The 14,732-nt window shown below is 40.6% G+C and overlaps 1 protein-coding gene across 1 annotated transcript; it reads left to right on the top strand.

Annotated features, from left to right (window-relative positions):
* The first annotated feature begins 2,242 nt into the window (after positions 1-2,242).
* On the top strand, positions 2,243-3,149 carry LOC110659703 (glucan endo-1,3-beta-D-glucosidase). The gene is made up of 4 exons (XM_021817722.2): positions 2,243-2,387; positions 2,490-2,524; positions 2,613-2,847; positions 2,960-3,149. Exons 1-4 carry the CDS (start codon positions 2,342-2,344, stop codon positions 2,983-2,985), a joined length of 342 nt encoding a protein of 113 aa, XP_021673414.1. The 5' UTR covers positions 2,243-2,341; the 3' UTR covers positions 2,986-3,149.
* The last annotated feature ends 11,583 nt before the right edge of the window (positions 3,150-14,732 follow it).

Here is a 14,732-nt window from a genome sequence, read left to right as displayed (position 1 = left end):
GCACCTTGTAGAGTGAAATGCGACATCGGCAATATTTTCACATCATAACAGCAAAAAGGTAATTTGGAGCACTCACACACCCGATAATGTCAAACAATACATATATGGGAGCTGATCCCCTATACAGCTCTCTTAATTCAAACTGTGCCAGCGAAGAACTCAAGCTCGGACTTCCACTTAATAAACCAAATCGGGGTCCCAGCTAAGAACTCAAGCCGTGTCTACCCCGAAGGACTGGGTCCCAGCGAAGATCTCAAGCCGTGTCTACCCGTCCTGTCCATAGCCAACACCACACCACACGCACGCCAACTCACGCACACTGCTCCAAATTACCACAACAACATCCATGACATTTTAACAATTATGAATGCAACATAAAACGTGCCTAGTGTTTAACTACATAGATACATATTTATAAGTGATGCATGGGCATGCTTGAACATATAATAATATCGAAATTACAATTAAAATTAATATTTTACTCACAGTACACCGATGATTATTGTGGCTGCTAGATGCAGGAAAATAGCTGACATTGATCACCTAATAATTAAATTATAATTTATTAGTACTAAGTCAAAATAAAACTCTAAAGAGGCAACAGACATTAATTGCATGAAATTTTGGTGAGTTCCTATTCCTAGGACCTACCCAACCTGCAAAAGACTTCAAAATACACTTCTATATCTGCCAATCACACAATCACAACTCAATCATGTCACAAGGCCCCTCCTGGGCCCACCTCAAACAGTTAACAATCACAATTCAAAAAAAATTACAATTTAGCCCATATAATTAGCCCTTTTGCAAAAACTATCTAAACGAGCTCTAAAAATTTTAAAATTTTGCCCCGCTGTCCTTAATAATATTATAAGGCTATTGCAAAAGGAATTATAATTTTTCGATCATCCACGAATATTTTATGAATTTTATTCTAAATCGATATTAGCCGAAAATGAGCAACTTGGAGTTCGAGTTTACCTATGCCAATTCTGACACCTGGAACTCGTCCAGAATGTCTGAAAATGCTAGGATTAACTGTAATATAGACTATGTTATGAGACGGGCTGCTAGGCAGCCGGATCTGACTGAAAACGCGGTCCCGGAGCCGGTGAGCTATCTTTGATCCGATTGTACCTAAATTAAGTCCAAATTGTGTTAATAATTATCATAAAATTATTTTTAAACTTTGGGAATCGAAAAAATTAGAAAATCTCACCAAGCGATCTGGATCGTCTGATTATCGCCTTTTTCAAACGGTGTCCGATCGGCGGGACCAGTCCTATCTCGAAGATCTCGTCGTCCTGAGTCCATCGGTGGCCTCGGATTTTCGATCCGATGGTCGGATCGCCGAAAAAATGGCCGAAAAGCCACTGACGTCGCTTTCTCTCTTTTCGTTTCTTGCCGGAAAACTCCATTAAAACCGACGATTCTTGGTCGGACGAGGAACCCTGTGCTACCAGAAGCTCACTGCCGGCGTCCCTTGTCTTCCCGTCATCAGAGATGGCCGGAAATGGCTTTGGATGGTCCTCGCCGTCGCTCTCTCTCTCTCTTCGGTTCTTGTCGCCGCAGCCGTCTTTCGTCGCCGTTTCCCGTCCCTAGTGGTCGGCCGGTCACGCTGAAGCCGCTAGGGTGGTCACCGGCAGCCGGTCCCTTGCCGGCAAGAAGAAAATGGGAGGGAGGAGGAGAGTCGGGGAGAAAGAGAAGGAGAGTTGGGGGGGGGGGGTCTGCTGCGTTTTTCAATTTCTGGGTTTTTTTTTTATCTTTTAATTACATTATTAGTCCCTCAACTTTTTAGGGGTTTACAATTAGGTCCAAAATAATTTTTATTATGTTAAAATTTAATAAAATTCTAGAAATGATAAAAATAAATATAGTCTAGGAAAATTTAATTATTTTATTCTCATTTACTAAATTAACTTTAATTAATTTATTAATTATTACTTTATTATTATTATTATTATTATTATTATTATTATTATTAAATTTTTGGGTTGTTACACGTTACACTTCATATATTAATATTTTTTTATTAAAAAAAAGATATTAAAAAAATATGATTTAATATGAGGATTAAATTGTAAAATATATTTTTTAAAAAGAAAATAATTGTGAAAGCTAGTCACAACACGAGACAAAGTCGCATCACGAGCCGACTTTTCCTTAGTCTGCCCTTCTAGTTCCCAAAAAGATCCCGCTTCATAACGGCTCTACAATCAATATAGCCGTTGTAAGCTGCGGGCTTTTAAAACCACGCCCACTTGTTTTCTTCAGAACTTACAAAGAAACCAAAATCATTGTTGCTTTCCATCCTTACACAAAGTACATCTGCAGAAAAGCAATGGGTAAAGCACTGCCTGCGCTCCTCTTCTTGTACTTCATTTCAGGTATAATCATCATGCCTACCCAGTTTTCAGTTTCCTGTAAAAATAGTACAGTGTGATCTAGTTTCTCTTATGGCTTCTAATTGCTTTAATATCTGTTTGCAGTTGGAAAGTTGGTCACAGCTAATAATTGTCAGCAGGTACAAAAATACAATCTGCTTCATTACAAATTAATCAGATAAAGTGAATCATTGTTGAGAGAAAATTTTCTATTCGATGAAATTGCAGAAAACTTGGTGTGTAGCCAAGCCATCTTCAGACCAAGCAACTTTACTGGCAAATATTAACTATGCATGCTCTCAAGTTGATTGCAGAATTCTGCAGAAGGGTTGTCCTTGCTTTTCTCCAGATAATCTCATTAACCATGCCTCCATAGCCATGAATCTCTACTACCAGTCCAGGGGAAGGAACAAATGGAATTGCGATTTCAGGAACTCTGCTCTCATTGTCATCTCTGATCCCAGTAAGTTGATTCGTTACACATTCTTATAATGAAATTGTTTTTATATTCACTGAAATCGGTTTCGAGTTCGAACCGTAATTGGAGCCTGATTAACTTCTTTTTCAATTTGCAGGTTATGCTGATTGCATATATGCATAATGTGATTTGCCCGTGAAAAGTTGTAGAAGCTTTTGGCTTGGTTTTTGAATATTGTTGCAGAATAGTGTAGTCTAATTCTAATATGCAATCTTTTGCCTAATTTAGTTAAGTTCTGTCTGTGTAATTGTCACTCAAAGGAAAATGAAAGATAATTTACTGTTGCAGTGCCTGGAACGAAAACCACAGGAACAGACTACTAAAATTCCACGGCTTTTTACAACTTCTTTTTAACAGATCATATATTTCATCTATAGAATATAGAAAACATGGTTTAAGCTCGCTAAACAAATAAAGCTATAATAAACCAATTCAAAAGACCCAAATCCTAAATAAAATGGATTCCTAGGCTACTGGGTATGATCCGAAAATAATCTACTGCAGCCATCGATGCCGACTTCACTTTAGACTTCGCCATCTATCTTCACCGGCCTTGAAAACGGTGGATTTGCAAGACAGCTTGACAATGACACGCAGGGGAAGAATCGCCATAGATATAGCAAGTGCTTAAGCACCTAAACAACCCAAAAAAGAGAATTAATTAGAAATCAAAATACTAAAAAGTTAAATTTATATGTTATTTATATACTTTAATTATCCAAGTTTATTTATTTTTTTAATGAAATTCAGTTATTATTGATTATTTATTTATTTTTAATAAATAATAATAATTACGGTAATACCAACATATGATGCGTATTTTTTTTAATGTGACAAAAAAATGTAATATAAAATTTTATTTAGTAATTTTGCAGATTTTTTTCTTTATAATTAATTTTTGTCAAAATTAATTTTTGGACTTTAGGACAAAATTAATTTTTCTTTATAATTTAACACAATTTTATTTTTAATAGTAATTTAAAAAAAAAATTCTGGCATTGGCTTGACTCCCTTGATTTCGTCCAAAAAAAAAAAAAAGAGAGAGCTTTTATTTTTTAAAATATTTTCACAATTTTATGTACTAATATAATTTTTCTAAAATACTAATTTAAAAAATTTTAATTTTTTTAACATGCTTGATATAAAATTTTTTACCTGATTTTTAATTTAAAAATCAAATAATAATAAAATTCTCAGATTAATAATCAAATTTTTGGCCAATATCTAATTGAGTAAAAATATTATTTAGTCTATAAAGTACATATGATAATTGTAACACCCCAAAATTTTAAATTTTATTATTTTATGAGTATTATTGATATTTTAATTTTATTTAAATTTTAAGAAAATTATTTGAAATTTTTCGGATTTTAGAAATCGGGTTCGATTTTCCGAAAACATAAACTTTGATGATTTTTAAAAATTATTTTAAAGACCACATGGCAAAACTAAAAATATATTTGGAGTTTACGAAATTTTTTGAGTTTTCTGGAATTTTTTCGGAATTTTTGGATCTCATTTTAGGTCCCAAGGCAGAGTAAAAATTCAAAATTTTCTATTCCGAATCGAACCGGACCGAATCGGACCGGTCGAATCGGACCGACTCCTTTTCTTCTTCTCTTTTCTTCCGCGCGTCCCGACCTTTCTCCCCTTCTCTCCCTTTTTCTCTCTCCTCCCTCCTCCCCTTGCCACCTCCCCCACCTCCACCACCCGTAGTCCAGTCCACCGCTTAGAAACGCCGGAAAGCGGCGTCAGAAGTGGAAGCGGCCGTTTCTTCGGGTCAAAATCTGACCGATCCAGCCACCAATCGAACCGGGTCTTGTGTCTAAACTCATCTACTCGTTTAGAGCTTTCCATAGACACCAAGAACACTGAAATCCGTCAAGCGGTTTGTTCGATTTTTGCCCGGGAAGTTTTTAACCCATTTCGACTTTTAGGCTAGATTTCTCGCAAACCGTGAACCCCACGAGAAAATCGAGAGTACCAGAGCGCTCCACTCGTCGAGAGCTTCGCGGCGACATAAATTTCGAATTTTTTCGACACCGTTTTTCGGTGGGTCCCACGGAACAGCGATATTTTTCGAGCATTTAATGAGCTTAGTAAATTCTGAAAAATTTATGTAATAACTCAATTGTTATGGGCTTCGTGTAGGTATCTTCAATTCGAGGAAATTCGATTGTCGTGTCAGTGAATTCCGGCGAATGCACCGTTACCAGAAAAGTCTCCGAATTGGATTGAGGTTTTGGCTACCCCACCATTGTCAAACATCCCAAGGGCGTCCCCGGAGTCGGAATCGGCAAAGGTAAACCCGAACCTTGCTTTTTCGTAATTTTCTAATGCTTAAATGAGATTAAAAATCCATAAAATATTCGTGGTAGCTCATAAAATTATGATTCTTTTTGCAATAGCCTAGTAATATTGCTAAGGACCACGGGGCAAAGTTTTAAAATTTTTAGAGTTTGTTTGGGTAGTTTTTGCAAAAATGATCAATTATAAGGACTAAACTGAAATTTTACATATTGTGATGGATGACTGATTTGATGGGCCCAGGAGGGGCTGTGTGATGTGATTGAGTTGTGGATATATGGATTTGTGGATATATAAGTGTGTTTTGAGCCCTTTTGCAGGTTGGGTAGGTCCTAGGTATAGGGGAGACTCTGCCGGATTTTCGGCACGACTTAGAACGTATTTGGTCTTTTCTTGATTTGTATTGAGTCATTTGTATTAAATAATTGTAATGTAAATTGTCGGGTGAGCGAATGACCTTCTTCCTCCGCCCGGTACACGATGGCCGTTGTCAGTCTGTGAGTAAAATATTAATTTTAATTGTAATTTCGATATTATTATATGTTCAAGCATGCCCATGCATCACTTATATGCATATATTTATGTAGTTAAACTCTAGGCACGATTTATGTTGCATTCATAACTGTTAACGTGCTATGGATGTTGTTGTGGTAATTTGGAGCAGTGTGCGTGCGTTGGCGTGCGTGTGATGTGGTGTGGACTATGGACAGGACGGGTAGTCACGGCTTGAGTTCTTGGCGGGACCGATCCCGGGGTAGTCACGGCTTGAGTTCTTCGCTGGGACCCGATCCTTCGGGGGTAGTCACGGCTTGAGTTCTTCACTGGGACCCCGATTTGGTTTATTAAGCGAAAGTCCGGCTTGAGTTCTTCGCTGGCACCAGGTTGGATTTAAGAGGGCTGTATAGGGGATCAGCTCCCATATATTATGATTAATGTTACAGGGTGCGTGAGTGCTCCAAATTACCTTTTTGATGTTATGATGTGAAAATGTTGTTGATGTTGCATTTCACTCTACAGGGTGCATTAGTTTTAGATAGTTATAGAGATTATGGTTAAAATTAATATTTTACTCTCTGAGTCGAACGCTCACTCCTGTTCAATATTTTTTTCCAGGCCACAGGAGGATATTTTTGAGGTTAACTCTTTTTCTCCTCGTCATGTAATGTATTAATGTCTTTATAAGCCTGTTAACTCTAGAATTTCCGCATGTGTTAGAAGTATTTATTGAATTGGGTCTGTAATATAAATTTCTTCCTTTGGACCTGTAAACTTATTATTGTATGCATGTTTGATGGACTTGATGAGGGAGCTGAGCTCCCATTTATCTTTATGTTGATTTGAGTATGTGGAGGGTGAGCTGAGCTCCCCAATTGATGATATATTTTGTTTACAGGTCGGGTGAGTCAAAAACTCCCCATTGAAAGGTCCACTTTATGGCTGGACTCTGTCCGGTTGATTTATTGAAATTGGGCCCAAATGGGCCTTAGAGTTGAATTAATGAATAGTTAGGCTTACTACGGGCCTTGGGGGCTTTAGGCTGGCCCAGGTCCCAGTACTGGTCCGGCCCATAGGTTGGGTCGTGACAAATGTGGTATCAGAGCTTAGGCTCCAGATTCATAGGGAATAATTGTCCAAAGTGTTGGGAAGGGTCTACTAGGAGTCACATGCGGAAAAATAGGGTCCACATTCGTCTTGCATTGTCATCTTTGCTTCTAGTTTCTGCTTCATATAATTATGTATAAATATGAGTCTATAGAGCTGTGTAACATGCTGTTTTGAATTTTGTGGGCTAATGCTGCTGAATTTCAGGAAAATGCGTAGAAGCAGGAGAGCTGCCACTGCACCAGAACCAGATGTGCCTGACGAGGTGTCAGCACAGGATGAGGCGCCTGCCCCGAGGAGGCGGGGTAGGAGGCCTAGAGCTGCTCAAGTAGAAGAGCAGCTGCCAACAGTTCAGGATCAGTCTTTTATGGCACAGGGTCCCATGGACCCCATGGCAGCTACTCTAGCTGGGTTGCAGAGAACCATCGATATGATGGCGCAGTATATGGTCCACCCTCCACAGCAGCAGCAGTCCACCGCACCAAGAGGGGAACCTTACAAACAGATAATCAATTTTAAGAAGTTGGTGCCTGGTACTTATGATGTGTCAGACGATGCATATCGGTTTTTGGATTCCTGCATGTGCATGAACAGAGTTGCGATTGGTGATAGAAGACTTATAGAGTGTATGCAGCATGTCATGGGGCCTATGCCTAGACAATGGATGAATGACTACATATTACCTCGGATGGAGGGTTTGTCATGGACTCAGTTTGTGGAACTGTTCATCAATCGGTTTGTGCCAGAAAGCTTCAAAGATCAAAAGCAGTGGACCTTTGAGGCCTTAAGACAGAATGGCAGGTCTGTAGATGAATATGCTATAGAATTTTTGGAATTGAGCAGATATGCCCCTACAGCAGTAGCTATAGAAACTATGAAGGTGAAGAGATTCCTAAAGGGGCATGACAGGAGGTATGCAAACCTGGCCATGATGTCGGATCAGTCTTTTGATGTGGTGGTTGATCGAGCCAGACAGATAGAGATTAGCTATGTTGTGAATGACAGCGGAGGAGTAAAGAAAAACAGAGCAGAGGGTTCTTCAGGTGTTCCCCACATGGGTACTTCGGATAGTGGTGGCCAGAGTAATTACAGAGGAAAGAGTAGGAACAAGAAGAGTGGTTTTAGACACAAACCTCGAGGATTCAGACCAGGGTATGGATCCAGCAGTGGTCACAGTTCAGGGTACAGTAGTTATGGGTCTGGTTCAGGATCCTCCTTGGCACCTTGTGCACAGTGTGGAATGGGACATTCAGGACCTTGATTGATGGGTTCAGGAGTATGCTTCAGGTGTGGCCAACCAGGTCACTTTGCTAGGGAATGCCCCGTGTTCAGCGAGCCACAGATGGGGTCATAAGGTTCTGCTGCAAATGTTCCTCGTCAGTTGTATCCTGGTGCTTCCAGCATGGCAGGCAGTCAGTTCAGTGGCCAACAGGGCCGAGGACAAGGGGGATGTGGATTTGGAAGCGGTCAGAGGTAGAAGTCGATGTCGTGGTTACATCACTCAGATAGGGTCAAGCTCGGGTTTTCACCCTGACCCACCAAGATGCTCAGGCTTCCAATGCAGTTGTGGCAGGTATTCTTCTAGTCTATTCCTATGAGGCTCGTGTTTTGATAGATCCGGGTGCTACGCACTCATTTGTCTCCCCTGTGTTTGCCATGAGATTGGGTAGAAACCCTACCACTTTAGAATGCCCTTTGTCGGTAGCTACCCCACTTAGCGACAACATAGATGTAGATATGGTTTTTCCGGGTAGTCCAGTGGTAGTGGATGGAAAAATCCTCCCAGCAGACTTGGTTCCTCTACCGGTAATGGATTTCGATGTAATCTTGGGGATGGATTGGTTGGCAACTCATTATGCCACTTTAGACTGCAGGAACAAAAAGGTGTATTTCCACATACCTGGTGTGGAAGAGTTTAGCTTTGACGGTGACAGGAGCGTGGCTTTATATAATTTGGTGTCAGCAATTAGTGCTAGAAAAATGTTGAGGCGTGGATGTCAAGGGTATTTGGCATTGGTGAGAGATACATCTGTAGAAGGTGTCAGCATGGAAAATGTTCCTGTTGTCAGAGAATTTATGGATGTCGTCCCAGAGGAGCTTCCAGGGTTGCCACCAGGAAGGGAAATAGAGTTTTGCATTGATGTTGTGCCGGGTACAAACCCCATATCAATGCCGCCTTACAGGATGGCACCAGCAGAATTGAAAGAGTTAAAGGAGCAACTACAGGAGCTTTTGGACAAGGGTTTCATACGTCCGAGCACTTCACCCTGGGGTGCTCCTGTTCTATTTGTGAGAAAGAAAGATGGGTCATTGAGGTTGTGTATTGACTACAGACAGCTGAACAAGGTGACTGTGAAAAACAAGTATCCACTTCCTCGGATCGACGATCTGTTTGATCAGCTCCAAGGGGCTAGATTCTTTTCCAAGATAGACCTGCGATCAGGCTACCATCAGTTGAGAATCAGGAATGAGGACGTGTCCAAAACAGCATTCAGGACAAGATATGGTCATTATGAGTTCTTGGTGATGTCTTTTGGACTCACTAATGCACCAGCAGCCTTCATGGACTTGATGAACAGGGTGTTCAAGCCATTTTTGGACCGTTTTGTCATCGTATTCATAGATGACATTTTGGTATACTCTCGGACCGAGGAAGAGCACGTGTGGCACTTGAGAATGGTGTTGCAGACTTTAAGGGAGCACCAGCTATATGCCAAATTTTCAAAATGTGAATTTTGGCTAAAAAGCATCTCTTTCTTGGGACACGTGGTTTCTAGTGAAGGTATTCAAGTGGATCCCAATAAAATTGAAGTCAGAATCGATTGGCTTAGGCCTACAACAGTCACTGAAGTGCGAAGTTTTCTGGGTCTAGCTGGCTACTATAGGCATTTTGTGCAAGATTTTTCCAGGATAGCGGCTCCCCTAACTAAGTTAACTCGAAAGAATGTTCCATTCATTTGGACAGATGACTGTGAGAGGAGTTTCCAGAAGCTTAAGAAGTGTCTAACCACTGCCCCTGTGTTGACACTACCTATGAGTGGTGAAGGATACACCGTGTATTGTGACGCCTCCAGAGTTGGCTTAGGGTATGTTGATGCAGAATGGAAAGGTAGTGGCTTATGCTTCAAGGCAGCTGAAGAGGCATGAGCAGAACTACCCCACCCATGACTTGGAAATGGCGGCTGTAATCTTTGCACTAAAAATCTGGAGACACTATCTGTATGGTGAAGTGTGCGAGATATACACCAACCATAAGAGTTTGAAGTACATCTTCCAACAAAGGGATTTAAACTTGAGACAGAGGAGATGGATGGAGCTTCTAAAGGACTATGACTGCACCATCCAGTACCACCCTGGGAAAGCAAATGTAGTAGCAGACGCTTTGAGCAGAAAATCTTCTGGCAGTTTGGCGCACATTTCAGTAGAGAAGAGACCATTGATTCAGGAAGTACAGGAGTTGATGGATCAAGATTTAATCCTAGATCTTTCAGATGAGGGGGTATTGTTGGCTCATTTTTTAGTGAGGCCAGACTTGCGAGACAGAGTTAGAGTTTCCCAGCACAGAGACCAACAATTGATGAAGATCATAGAAAGAGTACAGCAGGGTGAAGGTGGTGAGTTTGGATTTGCCAATGATGGCGCCCTAGTGCAAGGTTCTAGGATATGTGTGCCCGATGTGGACAACCTCAGGAATGAAATCATGCGAGAGGCACACTATACAATGTCCATCCAGGTTCCACCAAAATGTACCATGATGTGAAAGATAGCTATTGGTGGAATGGCATGAAGAGAGACATAGCAGATTTTGTGTCCAAGTGCTTGACTTGTCAGAAGGTGAAGTTTGAACACCAGAGACCGTCAGGGAAGCTGCAAGAGCTCCCTATCCCAGAATGGAAGTGGAAAATGATTACTATGGATTTTGTGACTGGGTTGCCTCGTACCACGCGAGGATATGATTCGATATGGGTAATTGTAGACCGTCTAACCAAATCAGCTCACTTTTTGCCTGTGAAGACTACATATTCTGTTGCACAGTACGCCTGACTCTATATTCGAGAAATCGTCAGATTGCATGGAGTTTCAGCTTCCATAATATCTGACAGAGGGCCCCAGTTCACTTCTCGGTTTTGGAGAAAGTTGCAGGAGGCACTTGGCACACAGTTGAACTTCAGTATGGCTTTCCACCTCGCATGCATCGGACAATTCAAAGGACAATCCAAACACTGGAAGATATGGTTCGCATGAGTGTCTTGGATTTTGGAGGTCAATGGGATGATCAGCTAGCTTTGGTGGAGTTTGCCTACAACAACAGTTACCATTCCAGCATAGGGATGGCACCCTATGAGGCACTATATGGAAGAAAGTGTAGGTCTCCTCTGTGTTGGACAGAAATGGAGGAAGCGAAGGTGCATGATGTAGACCTAGTGCAGTACAATTCAGAGATAGTTCCTTTAATCAGGGAACGATTGAAAACAGCTTTCAGTAGGCACAAGAGTTATGCAGACCCCAGACGGAGGGATGTTGAGTTTGCAGTGGGCGACTATGTATTCCTGAAGGTTTCTCCAATGAAGGGAGTCATAAGATTTGGAAAGAAGGGCAAGTTGGCACCTCGGTATATTGGACCTTTTGAGGTTACAGATAGAGTTGGAGCAGTTGCCTACCGGTTAGAACTACCACCCAACCTTTCTCACGTTCATCCTGTGTTTCACATCTCCATGCTCAGGAAATACATTCCAGATCCTTCTCTTGTACTACAGCCGGATATAATAGAACTAAAAGAGAATCTGACATTTGAGGAGCAACCTGTAGCCATAGTGGACTACCAAGTGAGACAGCTAAGATCAAAACAGATCTCTATGGTTAAGGTTTTTTGGAGGAGCCAGTCAGTGGAAGAGTGCACCTGGGAGTCAGACCGAGACATGCGTAGCAAGTACCCTTATCTGTTCAATGTGTAATCATGTACTTTATTCTGCCTTGTGTAAAATTCGAGAACGAATTTTCTGTAAGGGGGGAAGAATGTAACACCCCAAAATTTTAAATTTTATTATTTTATGAGTATTATTGATATTTTAATTTTATTTAAATTTTAAGAAAATTATTTGAAATTTTTCGGATTTTAGAAATCGGGTTCGATTTTCTGAAAATATAAACTTTGATGATTTTTAAAAATTAATTTAAAGACCACGTGGCAAAACTAAAAATATATTTGGAGTCTACGAAATTTTTTGAGTTTTCTGGAATTTTTTCTAAATTTTTGGACCTCGTTTTCGGTCCCAAGGCAGAGTAAAAATTTAAAATTTTGTATTCCGAATCGAACCGGACTGATCGAATCTGACCGGCTCCTTTTTCTTCTTCTCTTTTCTTCCGCGCGTCCCGACCTTCCTCCCCTTCTCTCCCTTTTTCTCTCTCCTCCCTCCTCCCCTTGCCGCGCCGCCACCTCCCCTGCCACCCCAGCTCGCCGGGGCCCACCCCCAGCCGTCCCAGTCCACCGACCGCCGCTTGGAATGCCGGAAAACGGCGCCCGAAATGGAGCAACGTGCGCGCGAGACTGTTCGTCTTCCCAGCCAAAATCCGACCGATCCGGCCACCAATTGGACCGATTCTTGTGTCTAAACTCATCTACTCGTCGAGAGCTTTCCATAGACACCAAGAGCACCGAAATCCGTCAAGCGGTTTGTCCGATTTTTGCCCGAGAAGTTTTTAGCCTATTTTGACTTTTGGGCTAGATTTCTCGCAAACCGTGAACCCCACTAGAAAACCGAGAGTACCAGAGCGCTCCACTCGTCGAGAGCTTCGCGGCGACATAAATTTCGAATTTTTTCGACACCGTTTTTCGGTGGGTCTCATGGAATTTCGCAGTATTTTTCCGAGCATTTAATGAGTTTAGAAAATTCTGAAAAATTTATGTACTAACCCCCGTGTTATGGGCTTCGTGTAGGTATCTTCAATTCGCGGAAATTCGACAGTTGTCCTGGTCTGTGAATTTTCGGCCAAACAGACCCGTTACCGGAAAAGTCTCCGAATTGGATCGAGGTTTTGGTTACCCCACCTTTGTCAGACGTCCCGAGCGCATCCCCAGAGTCGGAATCGGCAAAGGTAAACCCGAACCTTGCTTTTTCGTAATTTTCTAGTGCTTAAATGAGATTAAAAATCCATAAAATATTCGTGGTAGCTCAGAAAATTATGATTCTTTTTGCAATAGCCTAGTAATATTGCTAAGGACCGCGGGGAAAAGTTTTAGAATTTTTTGAGTTTGTTTGGGCAATTTTTGCAAAAATGATCAATTATAAGGACTAAACTGAAATTTTACATATTGTGATGGATGACTGATTTGATAGGCCCAGGAGGGGCTGTGTGATGTGATTGAGTTGTGGATATATGGATTGTGGATATAGAAGTGTGTTTTGAGCCCTTTTGCAGGTTAGTTAGGTCCTAGGTATATGGGAGACTCTGCCGGATTTTCGGCACGACTTAGGACGTATTTGGTCTTTTCTTGATTTGTATTGAGTCATTTGTATTAAATAATTGTAATGTAATTGTCAGGTGAGCCGGGACAGCCTTCTTCCTCCGCCCAGCCGCCACAGTAACCGTTGTCAAGTCTGTGAGTAAAATATTAATTTTAATTGTAATTTCGATATTATTATATGTTCAAGCATGCCCATGCATCACTTATATGCATATATTTATGTAGTTAAACTCTAGGCACGATTTATGTTGCATTCATAACTGTTAACGTGCCATGGATGTTGTTGTGGTAATTTGGAGCAGTGTTCGTGCGTTGGCGTGCGTGTGATGTGGTGTGGACTATGGACAAGACGGGTAGTCACGGCTTGAGTTCTTCGTTGGGACCCCGATTTAGTTTATTAAGCGAAAGTCCGGCTTGAGTTCTTCGCTGGCACCAGGTTGGATTTAAGAGGGCTGTATAGGGGATAAGCTCCCATATATTATGATTGATGTTACAGGGTGCGTGAGTGCTCCAAATTACCTTTTTGATGTTATGATGTGAAAATATTATTGATGTTGCATTTCACTCTACAGGGTGCATTAGTTTTAGATAGTTATAGAGATTATGGTTAAAATTAATATTTTACTCTCTGAGTCGAACGCTCACTCCTGTTCAATATTTTTTCCAGGCCACAGGAGGATATTTTTGAGGTTAACCTGCTTTTCTCCCTCGCAGGTCATGTATTAATGTCTGTATAAGCCTGTTAACTCTAGAATTTCCGCATGTGTTAGAAGTATTTATTGAATTGGGTCTGTAATATAAATTTCTTTCTTTGGACCTGTAAACTTATTATTGTATGCATGTTTGATGGACAGGATGAGAGAGCTGAGCTCCCATTTATCTTTATGTTGATTTGAGTATGTGGAGGGTGAGCTGAGCTCCCCAATTGATGATATATTTTGTTTACAGGTCGGGTGAGTCAAAAACTCCCTGTTGAAAGGTCCACTTTATGGCCGGACTCTGTCCGGTTGATTTCTTGAAATTGGGCTCAAACGGGCCTTAGAGTTGAATTAATAAATAGTTAGGCTTACTACGGACCTCGGGGGCTTTAGGCTGACTCAGGTCCTAGTGCCGGTCCGGCCCATAGGGTGGGTCGTGATAATAATATTATTAATTAGTTTTCCCATATTTTTTAAAATTAATTTAATTAATTTGTGATGTTTGATTATGTCAATAATATAATATATAATCTATTCATTCCTTTTTTATATATATTTTTCTGTGAATTGAAGTCTAAAAATGTATATATTAAATTTCTAAAATTTTTTTTCCAATAATAATCTTTTACTTTAAAAAAAATTAATATCAATCTAATGAATTTGGATACAACAAAATATAAAGAAATTTGAAAAAAGAAAATTAGAAACAACTCATTAGAAATTTAAATCTTATATATCACAATTTAAAAGATACTTTCAATACAAAACAATGTTCTAAAACCTCTAAATTCTCAACC

This window comes from Hevea brasiliensis, chromosome 15, assembly GCF_030052815.1.
Source record: "Hevea brasiliensis isolate MT/VB/25A 57/8 chromosome 15, ASM3005281v1, whole genome shotgun sequence".
Classification (NCBI taxonomy): Eukaryota; Viridiplantae; Streptophyta; class Magnoliopsida; order Malpighiales; family Euphorbiaceae; genus Hevea; species Hevea brasiliensis.
The sequence above is the reverse complement of the archived record's forward strand: the minus strand, read 5'-3'. Positions and strand labels throughout refer to the sequence as shown.